The sequence below is a fragment of the Dermacentor silvarum genome, chromosome 7, assembly GCF_013339745.2.
Source record: "Dermacentor silvarum isolate Dsil-2018 chromosome 7, BIME_Dsil_1.4, whole genome shotgun sequence".
In the NCBI taxonomy this organism is placed as follows: domain Eukaryota; kingdom Metazoa; phylum Arthropoda; class Arachnida; order Ixodida; family Ixodidae; genus Dermacentor; species Dermacentor silvarum.
The window spans coordinates 4,438,362-4,460,475 of record NC_051160.1 but is presented as its reverse complement, the minus strand read 5'-3'; the positions used below and the strand labels follow the sequence as shown (position 1 = coordinate 4,460,475).

At 44.6% G+C, this 22,114-nt stretch overlaps 2 protein-coding genes across 5 annotated transcripts in view; one reads left to right on the top strand and one right to left on the bottom strand.

Moving 5' to 3' along the window:
- The window catches only part of LOC119457461 (N-terminal kinase-like protein), a 16,511-nt gene extending 12,375 nt beyond the window's left edge, over positions 1–4,136 (bottom strand). The window contains exons 1-10 of the mRNA XM_037719027.2: positions 3,746–4,136; positions 3,485–3,544; positions 3,294–3,374; positions 3,055–3,174; positions 2,754–2,977; positions 1,673–1,763; positions 1,383–1,538; positions 1,124–1,282; positions 496–603; positions 179–385 (exon numbers count right to left, since the gene is read on the bottom strand). Of these exons, the coding sequence (XP_037574955.1) occupies positions 179–385; positions 496–603; positions 1,124–1,282; positions 1,383–1,538; positions 1,673–1,763; positions 2,754–2,977; positions 3,055–3,174; positions 3,294–3,374; positions 3,485–3,544; positions 3,746–3,859 (1,320 nt within the window). The 5' untranslated portion in view covers positions 3,860–4,136. The remainder of the gene's footprint in view (positions 1–178; positions 386–495; positions 604–1,123; positions 1,283–1,382; positions 1,539–1,672; positions 1,764–2,753; positions 2,978–3,054; positions 3,175–3,293; positions 3,375–3,484; positions 3,545–3,745) is intronic.
- The window catches only part of LOC119457460 (uncharacterized), a 25,640-nt gene extending 3,526 nt beyond the window's left edge, over positions 1–22,114 (top strand). Inside the window, exons 1-10 of one of the 4 annotated variants that reach the window (XM_049670098.1) lie at positions 4,809–5,270; positions 6,377–6,418; positions 9,460–9,513; positions 10,885–10,923; positions 12,678–12,782; positions 14,299–14,367; positions 15,109–15,189; positions 17,832–17,909; positions 20,513–20,545; positions 21,763–22,114. In XM_049670098.1, the coding sequence (XP_049526055.1) occupies positions 6,398–6,418; positions 9,460–9,513; positions 10,885–10,923; positions 12,678–12,782; positions 14,299–14,367; positions 15,109–15,189; positions 17,832–17,909; positions 20,513–20,545; positions 21,763–22,050 (768 nt within the window). In that variant the 5' untranslated portion in view covers positions 4,809–5,270; positions 6,377–6,397 and the 3' untranslated portion in view covers positions 22,051–22,114. Of the gene's footprint in view, positions 1–4,808; positions 5,271–6,376; positions 6,419–9,459; positions 9,514–10,884; positions 10,924–12,677; positions 12,783–14,298; positions 14,368–15,108; positions 15,190–17,831; positions 17,910–20,512; positions 20,546–21,762 lie in introns of those variants that run through there. The other 3 variants (XM_049670100.1, XM_049670099.1, XM_049670101.1) reach the window with 3 other exon arrangements.

Sequence of the window (22,114 nt, the reverse complement as noted above, 5' to 3'; positions counted from 1 at the left end):
AACTTTTTCACCATAATTGAAGTTGAAGTAATTGAACATAACCAGTTATTAAATGTAGACCTACAGAATGGTTAAAGCATCAAGATACTGAAGTGTGCAAAGGGATATTGAAAGCTTTTCATAGTCAAGTCATAGGTGATGTGTGCTACACATGACAAGGCGGCAGTAGCCTACCAACCTGGTCATCCTTGGACTGAAGTCGCGCAAAATGTTGCATCACTTCCTCGTTGAGGTTGTTGTAACTCAGCTTCGGTGCCAAGTGCACAATCGCTTTGACTGTCTGCTCACGTATGGTGGGGTTGGTGTCTGAGAAGCCTTGAACAACATGCGGAAACACCTCCTGGTTCAAGACGTCATTGCTGAGGTAGTCAACAAACTGGTCCACCTAGAATTTTCAAGACAATGTTAGAGATGAAAGGTTTGCTTGTCTGAGGTTGATTATGCATGCAACAAAGAAAGGTTAGTGAAGATCAGAAAAATCGAGAGAACTCGTGCCTGTTGCAACAGACGGGCCCGTGTCGCCCTGTCTTTTGAGGAAAACAGCTTGACAACGCAGGGAACAATCTTTTTCTTGAACTCTTCAGCATCCAGCAGTTTTCCAATCTGCAAATGCAAAATTCCATCCAGGTCAAATGTACTCAAAGGGCAACAAACATAGTCTCAAATTTGTATACTTGCTATACTCAACAAACACACACAAAAAAATTTTCAATAATAGTTACACGAACCACCACATGGTAGTCGGCAGTTGCTCTCACGTGAGCAATTGGTGACTATAATGTACTACGAACATGTGCTTCTACAAGCAGCTTGCTTGAACACATGCTATTTGTTCAGTCCCTGCTGTAATACATTTAGAAGGTGATGAAATGAACAAAAATTTCATGAACTGTGATGATGAAATGAACTAAAATTTCATGAACTGTCCTGGATTGTGTGGTGAGTCAGCACAAACAGCTCTTACTGCAGCTACACTATGCTTCGTTTTCCAGGTGATACTGGCTTAGTATATGCCCCTTCTGCTATAAATCTATAAAACCTATAAAACTTTACTCAATCAATTTTTGTTTGTTTTACTGCAGTGTCCTTTCTGTGAAGGGTCGAAGTTGTAAGAATGTCTTACCTTAAAGAGAGGTGACAGCACGACTGAGCCAGCGTCGCCAAATTCAAACGCATTGATAAGTTGCGGGAGGATCTTATACTTGCAGACATTGGCTGGGAAGTTATCCATGACAGACGTGAGACCCGTGAAAAACCTGTTCTTTTCTGTAGTGTCCTTGATCTGAAGTCAAAAGGATAAAAAAAAACTCATCCCTTTCACACACTTTATTTTGGACACCACAGCTCCTGTAAGAATAAATAAAGACATAATTATGACGAACCTGAATCTCTTCAATGAAGAGCATGGTGTCAACAAAACTATTCTTGAAGAACCCACCAGCTGATCGACACCTTGTGAGAACATCTGCTGGACTAGGGCGGGAACTAATGTTTGAATTTGTCAGCTGGTTGAAAGCAGGCGTGAGTGATTTTGGGATCTGTTTGTAAATAAAACAAGAAATCCACGCTGTTGAGTGTGAACAAGTTCCAAAGTTAGTGCAACATGAAATTCAGTTAAACGTGGAGCACTCGCTTGTGAAGGAAATCAACGTGAGAAGAAAATGACACAAACCTTTCCGGGAGATTCAAGAGAAGAAGGCTTCAACAAAGGTCCATTGAAAACTTCCCACATCAGGCAGCCAAGGCCCCAGCTATCTCTTGCCCTTTCGATTAAGGAAAATGACAACGTAAAATTAAAAAGTTTTGCAATGACATAGCAGGGGCTGCTCTCATGACTGATCACTTTGAGTGACACTTTTACATTGAGCCACGCTACATTTCATCCTAGAATTTTTATTTTTATATGACACTAGTCAGTGACAAAGGTACCATTGTCACGCTATGCTGAAGGATTTGAAAGTTAAAACTCTGATTTACCATCAATCCCATTTCTTGTTCTCAAGTGCATTTGTATGAAACATGTCGAAGTCAGCTTCACACACAAGTCACTTCATATGCTTCCCAAGTAATATTGACAGTGGTAACATTGCCTGCATTCAAATAACCCACCAACAGGCTTTTTAGTGCACAGTGCTATGAAACAGTAAGTGTAAGATGAGAAGAAAACAGAAAAATGATGTTTTATTCAATTGTACATGGTCCGGTCAGTCCTTCTCATGTGTTTCATATTTCTTTGTTTACAAGGATTCAAGTTTCAAGGATTCGGTTGGGTATCTTATGCTAAAGGAAAATGAATATACCTAGTGGAAATGGACAGAGTGAACGCTCACAGCTTATAACTGAGAGCTCCAATAACAAGCCTCGTGTTGATCTGGAAATGTTTGCCCAAGGATACTTGAGTTACTTATAAACACATTCCCAATACATTTTGATTGAAGCTTTACAATCTTTACAATGCATTTTCAGTGTGTTGACTCTAGCGATGTCTTCGCTACAGTCCGGAACCTATCCATCATCAACCAGAGTGTTTACATTCCTCAACGGACACCATTCAAATGTGCTAAGCCAGTCCTTTTCACATGTTTCATATTGTTTTTGCTTTGTCATCCTGTGGGCATTTTTCTCTGCACTTACTATACATTTCTAAGGATCTGTATTTTTGTGCACTGTCACGGCACTTCAACGAAGTACAACTTTTGCGTTGAATTCACTTAATATTCATTCTGAAAAGATGCAACAGTCTTACCACTTACCACTTTGGCCCTGACCGTCTGTGGGAAGCGGATGAATCCTTAAGTTCAGGAGGTGTGTAAACATCCAAGGCAGAAAGGCTTTTTCTTGGTGGAGACTCCGTCACAGGACACATGTACTCTACGCCGCCAATCTTCCACTCTCCAGCACGATTGACAAAAACGGATGATGAGCAAATGTTGTTATGGCTGAGGCCACAATCTCCCGTCAAGAAGCCAAGTCCTTTCTGAATAGTGAGGAACGGAGTTAGGAACTCACTGCAACAGTTGCATCATTTAGAGTAGGACGAGTTGCTGCACTTACCGTAACTTGGTAAAGACCCCATGAGACACCTAGTTTTTTCTCCTCATCTTTCTTTTGCGCCTCCAAATGTGTAACAAGGGGCTCCACATATTCAGTTACTAGGTATATCACTTTCTCGGTCTGAAAACAAAAGTGTCCTAATATTTAGTAATTAAGCTGGTTACTACTGCTACTCCTATCGCCACGAATAAAAACATCTTCAAATATGAATGAAAGAACGTCATAGGAGAAGCGGTTACCTCGAGACTGTCAACGTATTGTAGAACGTTCGGGTGTCTCAGAGTTTTGAGCCTTTTGACAGAAGCTTTGGCGGTGTCCAGCTAGAGAGACAAATCACACAAAAGTTATGCGCAAGGCTACGAAATTTTTGAGACGTAACGCCTTATTGATTATGGAGAAAGTCCACAAATGATGGAAATAGTCCACTCACCAAGCTCTCGCTGCCTGCTTTCGCTTCGAATACGAAAACGGACACATCTTGATCGCCTCCCTGAAGAGTAAGGTGTCATATTGTCAGTGACAAGAAAAATATTTTGCAAAAGGGGGAAGTGACACAAACTTAAGTGAAGGCCCGTAGCGTGCTAAACATGCTCCCTCACGACAGAGATGACTGACTTTTAACAAGTGCCACGACGCAGCTATGGAATGGGCCTGGCGTGACAAGTAACAGCCAGCGAGCTATAGCCGTTACCTTTTTCTTTCCCTTGTGTAGCTGCCAAAGCGATTTTTCTTCTAGTCCGGGCACAAGCTCGCCGATCTCGTATCCAAAGTCCTTGGCGGGGTCTCTCGCAAAGAACGACCACATTGTGGGTTGCGGATAATATAAACACCGCCTCTCCCGACGAGGCGATCAGTTGCTCGCCGCTGCAGTCGGTGGCTTGGACGTTGCGACGCCGCTGACGGGGTGTCAGCGTCGGATCGCAATCACAACCGGCAGAACAGAGCGCGGCCTCTTATCGGCGTCTGTCCGTCGGACACCTTCAACATCCCATTTATAACTACCTAATCAGAAGCGCGTAGTGAACGCACCGATCAAACCCTGCGATCGGGCGCCTGAGCTGATGCTTCCGTACATTGCCCCACAATGTTGCCAGCTGTAGAAAAAAAGATGTCCATTGTTAGTCAAAACATTTGAACAAGCGCGCCCAGTTTAAATTGAAAACTTTAGCGTGATTTCGCTTCCCGAATTCGCCTGAGTAATACGAAACGGTGCAGGTTCCGCGGCAGTGTTTTTTACAGCGAAGCTGTTAGCCTCTAGTTGGTCGGGATTTTTCGTGGCCGTGTAGTCACGCAAAAATTTGAGCCGATACCGGAGACAGTGCAAAGAAGTGGGAAACGCACAGTGTGCTGCTTCTCCAAGAGGCATCATACGACGTCATTAGGCGACATCATTACTCGACGATGACGTCATCGCGCACGTAACGTTTGACGCGATGATGTCATCAGGTGATATCGTCACGTGACGATCGATGCCGTTATTACATAACGTAACGTTTGACGTGATGTCATCACGCGACGCTTGAGGTGACGTGATAATCACGTTTCGTCATCATGTTAAACGTTACGTCACCATTTGGTCACATGGGTTTCGGTACCATCGATTGTTAACGCCTGTTTTTTCGCTTCATGGGCCATATAATGATTGCGCATTTATAAAGAAAACGCCCCTCAGCAGTTGTAGTGGCGGTTTTCCACAGCTTCGCTGGACGTGCACTTTCGCAAGGCTTGGATGGCGATTCAGTTTTTTTTTTTTTTTTTTTTTTTTTTTTTTCTTGCGCAGTCCTTCGTAAGCGTCGCATAAATCGAAGTGGTATTGTAGTGGAATTGTTAATCGCACGTTAAGTATTCCCGTACTAGCTCCAACTAGTGCTGTTGATGCTCCTTAGAGTGGGCTTCATACTTTAAATGCGAGAGCATTTGCGACAACAATAAGGTTTACCGAGCGCCTAGGTGTCCAGTTGAAAACCTGACTTGAGGAAGAACTTGAATTTGCATAATGTAATGTCCGATTTGTCACGCGTTTGTTCATCCTTCGGAATGGCAGCCTTGTATTAGACAAGGGATTGAGAAACGGCCAGAGATGAAGTCCGTGGATGGCTCTTCAACGTAGTTCTATTTATGATCGGTGGCAACCGCCAAGGAAGGACAAGAAAGAGGAGGCGAATGCAGCGCGTGACTAAAATGCGCGTGAACAAGAAGATCCAACACAAGCAGAGGTGCGTACGTTTACTCCGTGGTCCTAACTACTGTATCGGCAAAAACCGCATGTTAAGCCACACTAGCGGTGGTTTCCAGGCGCAGCGGAACGTAGACGTTCGTATTCTAAAAAGAACGCTGTGCTTGTAAGCAGCAGCTTCCGGTGTGCTCGCTACAATCGCCCTGTGCTTATGGAAAATCGACAGCGCTGCTGCATTCGACAGCTCATAGATTAATAGAAATAAGACTTAGATTGGCCACTTTTGCCAGATATACCAGGTGATGGTTTTTTTTTTCTTCTTCTTTACTTGTGGAGCCAGATTTATTAAAATTAGCCTGTGGTCGACAGACAGCGCAACTGTTGCATCAGCTGAATTTGCTTACAGCAGAAGTACTTTACTTGCACTAGAGATCTCAGTGCAAGTGAGGTTAGCTAATTAACAGCTTCTCTCTATGAACTCTCAAAAAATACGTCCTCAATATCCTTCGTGAAATATAATCATGTTTTACTGTTAAAATGAAGTGTTGACTGGTTAACTGACTTTAAGGGAAGCTATATATAGCAGGGGTGACCACAGGTATATGCAAATAGCCATAAAAAATAATCTTTAGTCAATAACTATGGTAAAAATGAGGGCATGGTAATTCATTTATTTATTTATTTATTTATTTATTTATTTATTTATTTATTTATTTATTTATTTATTTATTTATTTATTTTCATCCAACAAAGCCGGTGATCACAGTGAAGGCCACTCACGTAGCGATTGCTCATTGTGCCTCTACATTATGTTTCCTCATTCGTGAAGCAAGCATCTTGAAGTTTGGCTGCCTGTGTGCGCGTCTCTTCTGGAACGTGAAGGAAGCTAGTCTATAGAGGCTGAAATATGGGGGAGGGTTACAGGTTCCAGAGAGTCGCGAGTCGCACTTGTGCCCGCGAGGATCCGCAGTTTGGTCATCCCCGCTATATAGCATTAATAAACTATGACCAGACGGACGCCTTTCCTTTTTCCTTTTTTTTTTTTTTTCATTCCTGAATATACTACGTACGGAACAATCTTCTAAATTTACGTGTATGTTTCTGGGCGTGGCTATCGCTCCACGATGTGTTTCTCTCTCCTTGCAGTCACGTCGCCTTACCAACACTATGACGGAGGCCCCGGAAAAAGTGAGTGTAATGCGCCTTTAGTGAATCTTTAACATAAAAGTCATGCATGTCATTTCCTTGATTTTCAACATAAAGTTTAATATGACTGCTGCAAAAGTCAATAGAAACACAACATAACTTCTGTAACAACTCATGCAAGGGAGCTCGCCCGGCTTCTACAAGATGTATATATAGTCGGCAGCAAAAGTCTAGAATCGAAGTCGCCGTATACCGACATAAGTTACAAGTCATAAGTTACAATACACTAAAGACTACGTCGTGAATCTCCGTCGGCGAGGGAGCCGGAGAAGTCATTTGTAGCATAATCTGCAGCAAGAAAAGCCAAGAATCGATGTCGCTGTGTAACGTCACACGTTTGAAGTCACCACTCTTACGTCACAACCTTCGTCATTAATCTCACTGATGCTGTTGTTGCCGTTATGCTGACAGCGGCAAATTTTTCGTCGGCGAGGCAGCGTTCATTTCTTCTCGTTCGTGCTCTGCAATGACTCAAGTCAACAAGAGCGACCGACGCGCTTTGTCATATGCGGCAAATTTGCACCTGAAGAGGTTATCGCGCAAGCGTTGACATAACAATAGAGGGAAGCTTTACCGGACTTCTCACCCACGTGCGCAGGGAGCGTGTTGTGCAGACGCGCTATACGTTCCTCTTCAAACGTTGTCGACACTCGCAGTTTGTTCCTCGTGAGCTTATCATTGTATGAAACCACAATCGATTGATTGATTCAAGGGGTTAATTACCGTACCAAAGCAACACCATGCAGGACTATGAAAGATGCCGTAATGGTGGGCTCAGGGTTAATTTTTACCACACGTAATTATTTTAGAGGAATCTTTAGCTTGGGGCCAACCGCAATTTGCCTATTCAAACACATGTAAAACGCACGAATGCTTTTGTGAGACAACCGCGTGACAGATTCAAATAAAATATGTTGCTTTCGAGAGAGCAAGTTACGTGCTGGCAACTGTAGGAAACTAAAATCTTATTTACGGCATCGCTTTTTTTTTTAACGAGAAATTGCTAAATATCGGTAAGATTTAAAAAATTGGAGGACAACGTTTACAAATTCCTAACATTGCACCAAGACCAGATATCGTAGTTCTGTAAACGCCATCGCTTAAAGCTTCTAAAGCGGTACGCTTTAAATGCATTATTTACAAAATGTTGATATCGTATTTTTTTATTATTCATTATTTTTTTCCGCTGCAGTATCTCCGCGGTTATGACGTTGCGCTGCTGAGAACGATGTCGCGGGTTCGATCCCGGCATAGCCGGCCGCATTACGATGGAGGCACAATGCAAAAACGCTCGTGTGCTTATTTGATTTATGTGCTCCTTAAACGAGCCCCAGGTGGTCAAAATTAATCCGGAGGTCCCCTACTTCATAATCAGATCTCTCTCATAATCAGATCGTGGTTCAGGCACGTGATAACTCCGTAATTTTTCACGAAACTTTCTCCGCGTATCGCCACTAGTACATGGACGCTGCGTGTGTCTCGTTATTCCTGTGCGTCCATGTAGCAGTTGCGCTACACTGAAGAGCCTTCATGATTACGTACCAATTAACGAGCCCAAATCTCGACCAATAAATTATTTGTTGATAGTCGTTTTCTTTAGTTTTGCGATGTTTAAGAATTTTTATTTAAAAATTATGGCTTAAATAGTAAATTATTTCCAACAATTACTAGATTTTACCTTCGCCTTTTGAGTGCAACAAACCTAATTAAAATTGATGCAGTGGTTGCCGAGAAAAACAATTTCTCCGTTCCATGTGTATTTAGATAGGAGCTCCTGAGCTAAATATTCCCCTTAAAGTGCACCCAAATATATAAGCACACATAACTGTGCGTTTTTTTCTCGTTATTATTAGTCTTTTATTTTTATTTTTTCATTTCAGCCCCCAGCGAAATGCGGCCGCCGCGGTCAGGCGTCAAACCTGGCCGCGGTTGGCTATTGGCGGCTGTTGGCTGACTCAGTGGCTAAAGCTATGGTCTTCGTGCTTAACAGGACGACGCCTTAGTCACTGAGTCACCAGAACACAATACCGAACAACGTGCTTAGATGTCACACTTTCTTGATTGCATAAGCGAGCCTGGAGCGAGTGTCAGAACGTCGCGATGGCCTGCTCTCGCGTGACCACTCTGCGCCATGACGTCATGATCCACCCCACCTCCTAAGAAACGAAACTGATTCGTAGAAAAGCTATTACAGTGAGTTATATCTAGGGCACGGTATTTTTTTCTAGTGTTTGGAAGTTGAGGTTTACACTACAGGTACGTAGCAGTACTGTTCAAGCGCGACAGATTTTACAAGAGATGGGTTAGCAACATTTTTTTCAAATGATGTAATGATCGTGCATTAAACACTATATGCATACGGACGATTGTATGTCCTCACACGTAATAGGAAATAATGACATGATTTTTTAAAAGCGTTCGCAAGGGCTAAGTAAGGTCGGACTACTTTAGAATGGTTAGCGCTTGAAGACCTGTGGTCCATGGACAAATGTATGCAGCAATGTATGCAAACCAGTTTTGTCATGAATCTCGTGATACATCTCCTACATTCCATACATTTTCTTGTGCCATATAACGGTCCAAAGTATTCCAAAATGGCACGAAATCCGTGACGCCGCACTGACGTCATCGACGCAAGTTTGGCTTCTATCACGTTGACTGCTAGCACAGTCAACACCAGTCCAAAAAATGGCGTTTTCTTATTTTTTTTATTCAGTGTCTCCTTAATTAACAGTGGTTCTCACTGTGCACATGCATTGCAAATAACGTACTGTACAGCACTGTATATGTGTCCCACCATATTATAAAATAATTTACACCCGTAAAAGCGAAAAATGGTGTAAATGTGTCTCTAACTCACGCCCTTACACCATTTGGGTATAAGGGCGTGAGGTATAGGCACGTTTACACCCTTTTTCGCTTTTAAGGGTACAAATTATTTTGCAGTGCATGCAATGTGACATTTTCCGGCCTTAAATGTGCGAAAGCACTCAAGCGATATCTTGTGTCTTGTTGCTTCCAAGGACACCAAGCCGCATCCAAGTGACATAAAAGCCGTGATCGGGGAATATGAACTTGTGAGTCGCATCATATTCTACGATGAGATATTACCATACTACGCTTTCATTATCGGGGTAAATCATTTTTCAAAGAGAAAACTTGTGCTTGCTTCATTGGATGACAGAGTACCATATTGCAAGCGCCATTCTTGCAATCTGACACGGCAGTTAGCACTGCACCGTAATAGTCCAGCCTAGGGATGATTGTAATTGCAATGACGTGCAGTATAAGGCAGAGGTGGGTCGCGTTTTACAATGACGCTGTAAATGGTACTAGAATCACTTTTCAAGTCCAAAAAAGAAAGTACGCAAGAAATATGATAAAATAAGAAAACACGTCCCGATCGAATGGTCGAAAGAGCTAAAAGTCGTATAGGAATACAACTTTGCAGGGGTACAGGGGATATTACATATCACGTGTACTGTAAATTTTAAAGATGTGGGTTGATTATGGGTGCCACAAGCAATTATGAAAGCATCGCTAATTGCACGTAGCACCCAATTCGGGGCGTTTGAGACAATTGCTGCAAGAGCACAGCCCTCTGATCGAGAATGAAACCTCAAAGGAATAAAGTGGGGGGAAATTGCGGAATAATTGAGTCCATAGAAACATTTTTTTTATAACTACAGAAAGTTGAGCTGTTTGGTAGGGATTCACAGTGAAAGAAGGCAAGGCGTGCAGACACGGACATATATACCGTCTACCTTATTTTCCGCTACAGTGCGCCCTTCAGTTGATAGTCGGCGCATGCGTTGTCTGGTTCTCTTGTGTACGCGTGTTAGCACGCCTTACCGCCTTTCACTATTAACAAAATATATTGCGGAACCCACTAAAACGGCTCACAAAGTAGACAATGGACAAAAACAAATATGCGGCAACGTTCCGAAATGTCACAGTTGGGTATCGGGAAACACCGTAGTAGTGGTGGGGGTCTCCGGATTAATTTTGACCGCCCAGAATTATTTACCACGCACCCAAAGCACGGTACTCGAGCAATTTTAAATAATTTTATTTTTTTGCATTTAGCCCCCATTGGAATGCCGCCGCCGAGACCGGGAATCGAACCCGCTTCCTCGTGCTCAGCAGCACAACGCCATTGAGTCACCGCGGCCAGTGATGCTGAGCAAAGCCATTACTCCGTTGCCATGTATTTAGGCAGGCCTCTTGCGATGTAAAATTACGTTGTCTCGTAGATATAGTTCATCGAACGTGAATACACTTGTATTGGTGAATACACTTGTATTACATTCTGCTGCTCCACAGCGCACATAGGTGCGGCAAATGTGCAGCATATAGAGAGCAACAAAAAATGATCATCGTATAATCTTGAAACCTCGCTGAAACATACCGTCTCGAAAATTCCGTTTATTCTTGTCTTTCCCTTTCAGACGACTTCTCAGGCGGGGCACGCTGCTGCGAGTGCCGAAGTAAGCGGCTCTCAGAAGTTGAAGCGAGTGATATACAGGGTGTTTCAGCGAACACTTTCAAAATTTATTTAAGGTTGCCCGTGGCAGATAGCCCTATTCTAGTTCATGAGCTGGTCTACTCGAAGAGGCGGACATTACTTGCACAAAAAATTGAAATGCATAATCGACTAATTAAAAAAAATCACTAATTACGTTTTTAACTAATTGCCTAATGGCCCTTATTTCAATTTACAAATTGTAGCCGTGGAGTTCGCAAGGCGGATCCACTTAGAATTAATTCTCGGGTTGACACCAGTTTCGAGATGTTAATTCCCGAACTTTGCGGAGAAATGCATCGGCGTTCCAGTTAATTTTGTGCTTCAATGCATAAAGCGACGTTTTGTTAAGAACCTAACTGGAACGCCAATGCATTTCTCCGCAAAGTTCGGGAATTATTATCTCGAAACTGGTGTCACCCCGAGAATTCGTTCCAAGTGGATCCGCCTTGCGAACTCCACGGCTACATTTTGTAAATTGAAATATGGGCCATCAGGTAATTAGTTAAAAACATAATTAGTGAATTTCTGTAAATATTCGATTATGCATTTCAATTTCTTGTGCAAGTAATGTCCGCCTCTTCGAGTAGACCAGCTCATGAACTAGAATTGTGCTATCTGCGACAGGCAACCGTCAAGAATTTTTGAAAGTGTTCGCTGAAACACCCTGTATACTGTAGCCATAAGCCATGCCACAGACACATGAAGCCAACAGACCGTGAACCAATAAGATACTCCCTGTGCCATACGCGCAAACAAATACACAAGCAAGTGCAACAGGGAGACAGCCGTCGCCGTATCTAATTTTATAGAGCATTGCACGTGTTATGCGGCAGATGTGAGTCCGGTTCCCATGTGGCTGCAGGTTCTATTTTCACTTTCATTTTCCTTATTAATGCGATTAGCATTTTTAGCCTACTTCGGCCGCTCTGTGTCTATTTATGCAGCCTCTTTAACGCCACTGTTCAATTAAATAAAAAGGCAACTTTATCTGGTGCTGGGTGAATTCGAACCCGCGTTCACACGGGTGCCCCTAACACCCGCGGGCAGCGAGATAACAATCCTCAGCGCTTGCGCGCACCGAATCTCGGAGGCCACACAAGAGAGGAAGACTTCGCGGGCGCGCCACTATGTGGCGTAGCGTGCCCAGAGGGAAGCGCGAGAGTGGAGCCCAGTACACGGCTCATACATGGCGCGTGTCGACGGTGGCAATGCAGTGTGTTACTACATTGCTTCAATGATAATCGCGAATTAACGTCGACAGTCATCGTGAGATGAGTTCTACCGGATTTCTATGTTTCAATTAAGAAGAACAATTAATTTTCTCTGTTTTTTCCATGTCTTCGTTGTCTGTCGGCTTCATCTGGTTGTAACAGAGCCCTTCGGTTTTTCCTGTTCTTGCTCGGCTGACTTCTGTGTCTCTGTCGGCTGACGGATGTATGCGAATTTAACAGCGGTGTATCTGCCACTACTTTTTAAGGTTGACAACGACACTGTAGGTATATAGCCTATTCAGAATACCTGAAAGGTTATCAACTACTGTATAGCTGAACTCAATGCTTCTCCTTATGTCAATTTATTCACTGCTACACTCGCATTTGCCTTTATGCGTATACCCTTTCAGCAAATGTCGTACTGCGCACAGTAGCCGTTTCTATCTATAGCCCTAGAACAAAGCGTGTGTCATCTCGGTTCTCTGAATTGACGCTTGTTTCGCAGTCGGCGACGGCAGCCGGCGGTGCTGCACCCCAGCTGGCACCCCCGACCTCATTGGTGCCGTCATCGGCGAAGAGCCCGACGATCGACATGGTGGCGACGCCGCTGGTGAGTAAAGCGCGCTCGGGCCCGCGCTTGTCGTATGCATGGAAGGCGGACGACAGAGGGAATCCGTCAACTGCTTGATCAGTTTCGTTCGACTGAATGTTTCCCTGCTTATTGGCGCGCCACTTTGAATTATTCAAGCAGGCAGACAGACCAAGGGTGCTATGTTGGACGCTGTCGTATTGTCAAATTCTGCAATGGCGGCGGTTTTAGCCAATCAGAAGTGACGAGATGGCGAATTAGACCATATGGCGGAGTTTGACAATGTCCCGAATTTAGGTGATGATGATGGCGATGATCATGACTTCCCCTTTGAAACGGGGCGGCGACACATAGTCGGCTTGCCTGCTTGAGCTAATCAGGTTTCACCAAGTCTGTCGCAGTCTAGAATATTGTCTATCTCTACTTTATATCATTTTTCTTCATTAAAACAACTGTCTCTATATTGTAAAGTTCCCTATGTCTGTAACGATACCGGCGGTTCCCTCTTTTTGATCAACACCCTGAACGCCTGTTGTTTATGTTGACCGCGAGACGTTAGGGTGATTTCATGCAAATACGTACTCGCATGTGGTTGATTGGGTGGGTGGGTGGTATGGACGGACGGACGGATAGATCAGGTTAGCAGATTGGGGCAGAATGGCGATGTAAGTATAGATCTGTTATAGCGAGAAGGAAATGAGAAGGTATATTTCCCTTCATGTCAACGAAACACATGTCGCCGCCCAAAAAAACAAAAGATCTATCTATCTATCTATCTATCTATCTATCTATCTATCTATCTATCTATCTATCTATCTATCTATCTATCTATCTATCTATCTATCTATCTATCTATCTATCTATCTATCTATCTATCTATCTATCTATCTATCTATCTATCTATCTATCTATCTATCTAACGAACTAATAACTGCGGTGGCTCAATCACCTAAGGCTGCGCTGCTGAGCACGACGTCGCGGGATCAAATCCCGGCCGCGGCGGCCGCATTTCGATGGAGGAGAAATGCAAAAACGCCCGTGTGCTTGCGTTTTAGTGCACGTTAAAGAACCCCAGGTGGTCAAAATTAATCCGGCGCCCTCCACTACGGCGTGCCTCATAATCAGAACTGATTTTGGCACGTAAAACCCCAGAAAGAAGAAGTAACTAACCTGGAGGTCCAGGCTTGATTTCTAGTTGAGGCCCCTTTGCGAATACGGGACTGTGAGCAGGCGTTCGGAAATAAGTGTATATTGTGAGAAAAGTGAACACAATTCTTACGCTTTCGACTTCTCTTTTCTGTGGACTTGAAATTTAAGCGACAAGGAAGAAGTCTTGAAGCATGAGCTGCCGGAGGGTGGCTAGTGTGACTGGTCATTGTGAAGGCGACAAATATGACAGTTCGAATGTACTAGCTGTATATAACTTGAGAGCTGCGTACACATTGCGAAGCTTTCGAGACTTGACGATGGTGCGTCAGCGAAGCGCGACGTCCCTTGAACGCGGGTGGTTTGCACCACTTGAACTACTGTTTTTCAGGAGAACAACTTGTCGAAGGAGGCGCAGTGCGGTTCGAGGGCAGCCAAGGACAGCAACGACGCTTCCATGGTAACGCCATTTCGCAGCTATCTTATGCTACGCCCTACGCTGCTGAGCCTAACAGAAAAGCTAACCTTGCAGTGCCCAAAGTAAAACACAAATGCGCATGCGCAGGTGGTCCCTTGCCAGCACGCACTGCTGTCGCGGATAACTAATCACGCTACGGAAAAGGAAAAACATTCTGCTTTAACCCTGTAACGCCCAACATACAATATATGCTCACTATTTTGTTACGTCCAAAGTCCGATTCTCCAATTTCTCGCACTAATGCCCGCGATCTCGTGGATCTTGATAGCGTCTGTTCGGGAGTAGATTGAAGTGATCGACTGAAGCGATCGATGGAGGTAATTTAAATGATCTCATGTTGCTGTTAAATGTGTGCAATGTCGGAGAAGCAGACGTACTCATATTATTTCTCGGCTTTTCTTCTTTATTACATGTCTATGTGAATCCATGTTAATTAACTCTGTATCACTGCTGCCAAAGAGGGGTCTGGTTGCCCCCGAAAGGCTGATCAGTACAGCAGCTTTTATGCGGCTGCTAGCTTCCTCCTAGTGCATAAGGAAACCAACCTTGAAATTGAAAAACAGGGTTACAATGCATTCTCTTGAAATCAAAGAGTCAAGACTTGATCAAAATATCGAGTTCTGGAAACTTCTTTCTGCACAGTGGCAGAACACTCGAAAAGCGTTTGAAATTTGTGACGTCACACTCACATATCTATGCCATTTTCTTTTTCTTCGTGCGCAGACGGCCTCTGCCCTGCAGCGCGTGCTGAGCCCGCCGGGACCTGCATCTCCGCCGCCGGCGCCCCAAAAGAAACTCGAGGTGGTTGGTACACGCCGGCTAATTCCGCATGGCGCGCTGGCGCCAGGCAGTGACCAGGGTTGGGGTTACTGCATATGCTCCCGTAGCATATACGGATACTCCAGCCAGGGTTATACCAGGGTCCTTCAATACATTTATAAGGTATTGAATGACCCTGGTTATACTGTGAAGATTTCGTGTTCGTTACACATGCTGGGCATTCGTGCTATTAAGCTAACAGGAGCTAAATCTGTCGATGCAGCGGTTGATCCACAGTGGTAGTCAGGCATGCATAGCAAGAAAAAGAATATGCTGGGCATGGAAGAAGGAAAAATACTAGGAAGTGCTGCACGACGCTAGGCCACTATAGCCTCCGCAAGGCAACCTACTCGGACGCCTCCCCTTTCTCCCTTCTTCAGATATCGGCGGGTTAGATTTTGAGAAGTGGGCCATCCAATGTTGCCAGACCTTTCAAGACACTGTTTGGTTCGTGGTAGCTCTTACTGGCGTCCGCGTCATGCTCTGCCTCGCCACCCGCTCTACTCTACCCCACACTATCCGCGCGCTTGGCAGCTAGAAATTACCGCTTGCCTGTGACGTAGTGAGGGAGTATTTTACATCAGCCTTTCTTTTGTATATATTTTCGACTAGGCTTCAAAATTGTCACGCGACGTTCCCTCCTGTAGTCTCCTTCATTCGTCCATGATGCTCGGTGACCAACCATCGGCCACTTTATTCTTCAGTCAATTGCGAGACTGAAGAATTCAAATAAACCAGTTCCGCGAAAGCCGAAGAAATGAAAGCTCCACCTTCGTCCGCCTTCCGGACCTCCGGAGAACCGATTTACTAAATTCAGTGTCCCCGTACTTCGAGATGGCGATGAATTCGGCCTAGCTCTTCGATCTGCTAGCACCTCCTTGTTAGCTCAGATGGTAAAGCGACCACCTCAGAAAGGCGTTTGTCCTGGCTTCGATCTCCAAACCGGGACAAATTTTTCTTCATCCGCAACGACAAAAAATGTGGGGTTTCAAGCGCGAAAATCACGATCCGATTATGAGGCACGCCGTAGTGAGGAACTCCGAATTAATTACGACCACATGTAGTTCTTTAAGTTCACCCTACGCGCACGGTACGCGAGCGTTTATTACATTTCGCTCCCGTCGAAATGCGGCCGCCGCGGTCAGGAGTCGAACCTGGGACCTCGTACTTAGCAATGCGACGCCATAGCCACAAAGCCAACACGGCGGGTTTCTTCAACTGCGGAGCTTTCAGTCGGGTGGATGACAATTTCCACTCGCATATGAAAGTAATTTTTCAGTACAAGGTCTGTCTACGAAACCGCATGACACCAACGTTGCTGAAATGGGCGGACACAATAGGATGACACTCTTATACAAATTATTAGCATAAAAGGAGCGCAGCTCGGAAAGAGAGGACACAAAAAAGAAGACAAAGACAAACACAGGGCGTTGTGTTTATTAATGCGTTCGCATTCTTTACCACTTTATAGGCCATGGTCGAATGGGTAGCGCATCGGACATGGTGTGCTTATGAAGCAGGGTCCGACACCAACCGTCGGGCCAGCTTGGGTAACTGAGTCTGTGGCAATGTGTACATATGCCCCGCTTTTCAACGCACTTCTTTCACGCCGACATGGGTCACTATAGATGCGGGACTGGGTAGGTACCGCTGTTCAATAAAATTCTTTGATGCCGACTGGGTATGTGCCACTCGGTCTGTACTAGTCTTCAGTAAAACTTATTGACGCAAGTTTAGGTAACAAGCTATGTGCCACAGGGAATGTGCAGCTCTAGAAGGACAAAACGATCCTTTAAAATTTCTCGACGCTGGGCGGAGTCGAACCCACGTCACACGGGTTCCTCATCACCGACAATACCAGGTGTTCTTTTTTTTCTTTTGCTTGGAACAATTTTTCAATATAAATTTGGCCAGCATGTGGATTAGCTGAAGTGACAGACATTTTTTTTTTTTTCAGTAAAACACGTTGTGGGGCTAGTTGGTGCATAGCTTTCAAAAGATGAAGCGCCACCAGTGACCGCACATTAGGAAGGAGCAAAGACAGGACAGGCGCTCATGCTCTTTGCTTACGCCCCTTCTCGACCTACTGGTACCCCAATATGGCGTCCGCGATGACGTCCGTGCAACCTATGTATTGCATCCATCATGGGAGGAGTGCGAGGGGAAGGGACGAGCGTGAGGGGTGGGATGGGGGAGAATAGAGGGTGTTGCGTATCAGGAGCGGCAGAAAACTATCGTCTTGCGACGTCATTTGCAGCGAAGCAAGCAGATATGCGGCCATTTTTTTTGCATTCCGCCATAATTACGTAGTCTTAATTATTTAATAAACTTCTCAAATACTATAATTAGATGAAAAGTGTCAATGATAAGATTGTAGAGCAACATGAACAACTCCCGATACAGCTTTCTGTCGCTCAGTACGTGCTACATAAAAGTGTTTTTCCTAGCGTGAAAGAATCCCGCTGATACACGCAAAATTGCCGCGCGACTGACCGCTGGAGGCACTTGCGATAGAAATTGGCAAGCGGAAGGGGTCTCAGCTGTGTCTGTGTTTTGCGTGCAACTTTCTGGCGAGTGCGATTGGCGGGAGTGATAAACCGCCCCGCGTTAATTCTCAAAATATGCAGATCATCATGGGCACCAAGCCGAAAAAGTCGTCGTCTTCGCCGACCCACGCAGGAGCAATGTCGCCCAGTTTCTTTGACGTAAGTGGTACCCTTTTCTTTTCGACAGTTGCACGGACGTGACGCAGTCACCGTAAAGTAATTAACTGAGAAGTTCATTAGCCAATTTTCGTTAATTAGTTGACTATGTGTGTCGATTTCCCGTGTTACCAATGTCCGCCTCTTTGAATACAGTTACCAATGTCCACCTCTCAACTATAAGAATTATGCTACCTGCCACAGGCGATTTTTTAAAATTCCGTAAAGGTTAATTTTGAACACCTTGTAATTATACGTTTTACTATAGGAAGCAAAAGTCGTATAGAGTACGAGGAAGTTTGTCATTCATCCTTGAAAAGAACACCGAGCCTCGTTCGGGATAAATACAAAGCCATATTCTGGAAACACTTGAGTCGTTTTTATTTTTATTTTTCATCGCTAGCACTCAGTACAGTCTATAGTCTTGACGACACATAAACGTTCCCCATACAGCGTTCGCATATTGTGTAGCCATTGCACATGAAAAAAATCCCAATTCTGCCGGCGCATTTGCGATCTGAATCAACATCGCACTGAGTAGTGTATCCCTGTATAGTGGGCGCTTGCGACCTACACGTTGAACATTATTGTGCTTTGATTTGCGTCGCGTCGTGTAGTAGAAATTCTCTGTTTGAAGCATATCGCTGTATATCGCACTGATATACGTTACTTAATATGACGCTGAATTGATTATTTGTAATGGATCTTCTTTTCTACGCAGGACATAAAACAAATAGCTGTTAAGCAATGTCACTTGCGAGACTAATCTAATGTTCGGCGATAGCCCATTCACAAATTACCTTGATTAACTGATCATGTTAGTTCGCATGCGAAACTAGCGCTATTCAAGCTGGGTATGTAAAGAACTTCGTTCAGCGGAAATCCTGAGCTGCACCGCTTTTTACATATACGGCCTCAAAAATGGTGCTACGAAGTACATCTGAATGATCAACTCAATTTTGCCACACACAGAAGAACACGTTGTCGGGTTAGTTGCTGCCCTCGTGACATCAACCAACCAACCAATCAATCAATCAATCAATCAATCAATCAATCAATCAATCAATCAATCAATCAATCAAACAAACAATCAATCAATATTTATTTATTTCAGTTTTCTTACATAGAAAACTGACGTTGGCGAGACAAAAGGGTTGTTTAGCTTGTTGTTTAGAATACTGCCCACAATGTTTCTCGTTTTTTTTTTCTTGTTTTTTATAGGGGAGGGGGGGTGGCTTGTCTCGTTCAGTTTCCTATATAACAAAACCGAAATAAATATTGATTGATTGAGATATTGATTGATTGGTAGTGGGTGCAATTCATAGCCATGGCGGCCGTATTTCAATGGGTACGAATGAAAACCATCATGCACTTCAATTTAGGTGGGAGTTAAAGTACCTCAGGCTCCTTGAGTGAATCGGGATGCCCCCACTCAGGCGTCTCTCGGAGCCCCAGAGTTTCTTTGGGACGTCAAACCACATTATTTACAATACATGTTTATTTACTCTCTGTTGTCATGATCTACACAACTTTAAATGTACGGTCATTAGCGGCATTAGAAAAAACAAACGGTAGGCGACCCAATCTTTGACTTAGGTGCCTCTTATCGGCACTCCGGCACTCCCGCCTCGGCGTTGGTGTTCTGTGCCTTGGTGTGCTTTAATCAGTGATTTCTAATTCTAATTATTCCATATACTTCAGTAACTCAACTTGTAACTAAAATTATGATCTGATATCATATCTACAATGAAACCCATAAATTTGTACTGTACTATTTTTTTTAGATTTTTTTTTTCTGAAGTTCGTCCCCGGTCGCCTCAGGAGGTGAACCGGAAGTGCTGCGCAATAAACAAGAGTGTCACTCGATGCTCGTGCCACTAATAACGCTGAATTAATTTTCAAGCAACCGTTACTCTGATCGATAGATTCGAAACTTACATGCCAACATGTAATAAACAGCTTTTCCTTTGAACATTTCATCACCTTGAACACTTTTACGATTAATTAAATGATTATGAATAATTATGATTAATTAAATAAGTAGATCGTTTCTCGAAGAGACGGCCGCAAAAGAAATATACGCACGTAACGAGGAAAGCGAACTACGCTAACATGCGCATAGCCGCTTTGAAAATGATGAAACCGGTATACCAGAGCAGTGACGCCGGTATAGCGAAGACTGTGTGGTATACGACGGTGAGAACACAATCTGAGACGGCATTCTCGGGCGATCACTTTCGGAGATAGTTTCACTTTCACGAGATCTCGTGTGACTCAGCACTGGACGCGTCCGCGTAAACGGTCGACAGCGTTTCTCAAGTTGGGCCAAGATCGCTGTCAGCCGTATACTTCGACGCGTCCGTTGTTGAGACCCGCGAGAGCTCGCGAAAGTGAAACTATATCCGAAAGTTATCGCCGAGAGTTCCGCCACATGGTAGACAAACGCCAGTCACTTTTCGCTGGCGCCGATTCTTCTTTCTTGTTTTTTTTTTCTTTTCTTTTTTGAACAGGGAAGCGACGTCAAAGCCAAATTTATCGCACAGAGAATGTTCAGAATCACTTTGCGCATGTGGTGACCGCTTTCTGTTCTACGTACACACTCGCAGGATGACGACATGGTGTCCACGACCAGTTCCGTCGTAAGCATCTTGAGTGCACGCTCGTATTCGATTGTGTGTTTATTGTGCGGCGCTGCCATACATAACGGGTGTATAGCGTATTGCGCATGGCTCCGCAAACCGAACGACAGCCTCGAATCGGTTCCCGCAGCATGGTAATATAGATAAGGCGCGTTATCCCTTCCGGATGACAGTCTCGTTTGATAATTCTCGGTGGAGCACTTTTGGCAGATATATATATATATATATATATATATATATATATATATATATATATATATATATATATATAATTTTGTGGGCGTTGTCAGGCTAAGCCAATAAACACGTGCGGTTGAAGCGATAGTTTCCGAAAGTGATCCATCGAGATTACGAGCCCCATATCATCCTCCTCCTGCGTGTTTTTTTTTTTCCTTTCTTTTTTTTTCCTACTCGTGTTTCTTATTGGCTTGTTTTCGCGAGAGAGCCGTTTTCGGTAGAGATATAGCGCCGTTCCTGCGTTTTTCGGGAAAATTCCGCTTTTCCTCGGGATAAATACCGCTTCGAGGAGCACACTTTAAACACCGAAGCGACGACGTATCAAAGCGAAGTTGCATATTGCCGCTCATTGGAAGCACGTGGGTCAATTACTCTTCGGTAGAAATTTGCCCGAAGCATGCCCGAGTTCGAAGTGGAGTTTCGGAATTGAGATGACTATGACGCTATTCTGCAGAATTGCACCATACAGTCGATTTCGCCATCTCCGACTTGCTCACGGCGCAGGTATACGGGCCCTCTGATTGGCTCAAAACATTAACATGGCAGGCGAATGTTGAAGCTTGGGCGAGTATAGGTAACGGTTCATTTCGGTGATGTTCACAGCGCATATACATACACACTAAGGAAATAAGAGACCGGCAGAAAGTGATCAAGAGCGCTGTCTGTTATAGTGTATACCTTCCGTCGCACTGTCGAACCATTAATATGTAGCCGGATCTTGAGGCAATTAACCGCGGGAACGTTCTTAAGACATGACAGTTGGTGCCTTGATATCAGTCGCTCTCCCTTGCCTCATTTTCTTTTCGTCAGCGCAGCGCTCTTTCAATATCCGCCTATAGCTTAATTTTCTTAATTGTATGTGCACGCTGTGAACACCTTCGCAATAAACCAACGCGGTAGAATTGAACAGTGTACAGAATAGTACCCACGGCATAAACGAAAACTCACAACGACCCCGCGTCGCGCGTCGCCACCACCAGACGGCGTTTCGGGAGCGGATGCGCGCCGTGCGGCTCGAGGTGATCCGGCACAAAGGCATCATCGCGACCACCGCGGTGACGGCGTTCTGCTTCGCCACGTACTTCATCCTGGTAGCCGTCCTCATGATGGTCATGTACGCCGTGGCTGAGCGACCCGAGGACCGCGTCTCCGCGCGCATGGGCTTCAATCCCATCAACATCGCGGTCACGCTCATGGCCATGGGCGTCGGATGCTCGGCGCTCGCACTCGCGCTCGCCTTCTCCATCGAGGACATCAACTGGGCCTAGGACCGCCGCCACGGCTCCGCAAGAGCGAGAAATAAATGTGCAGCCGCGGGGTTCGAAGAGTACA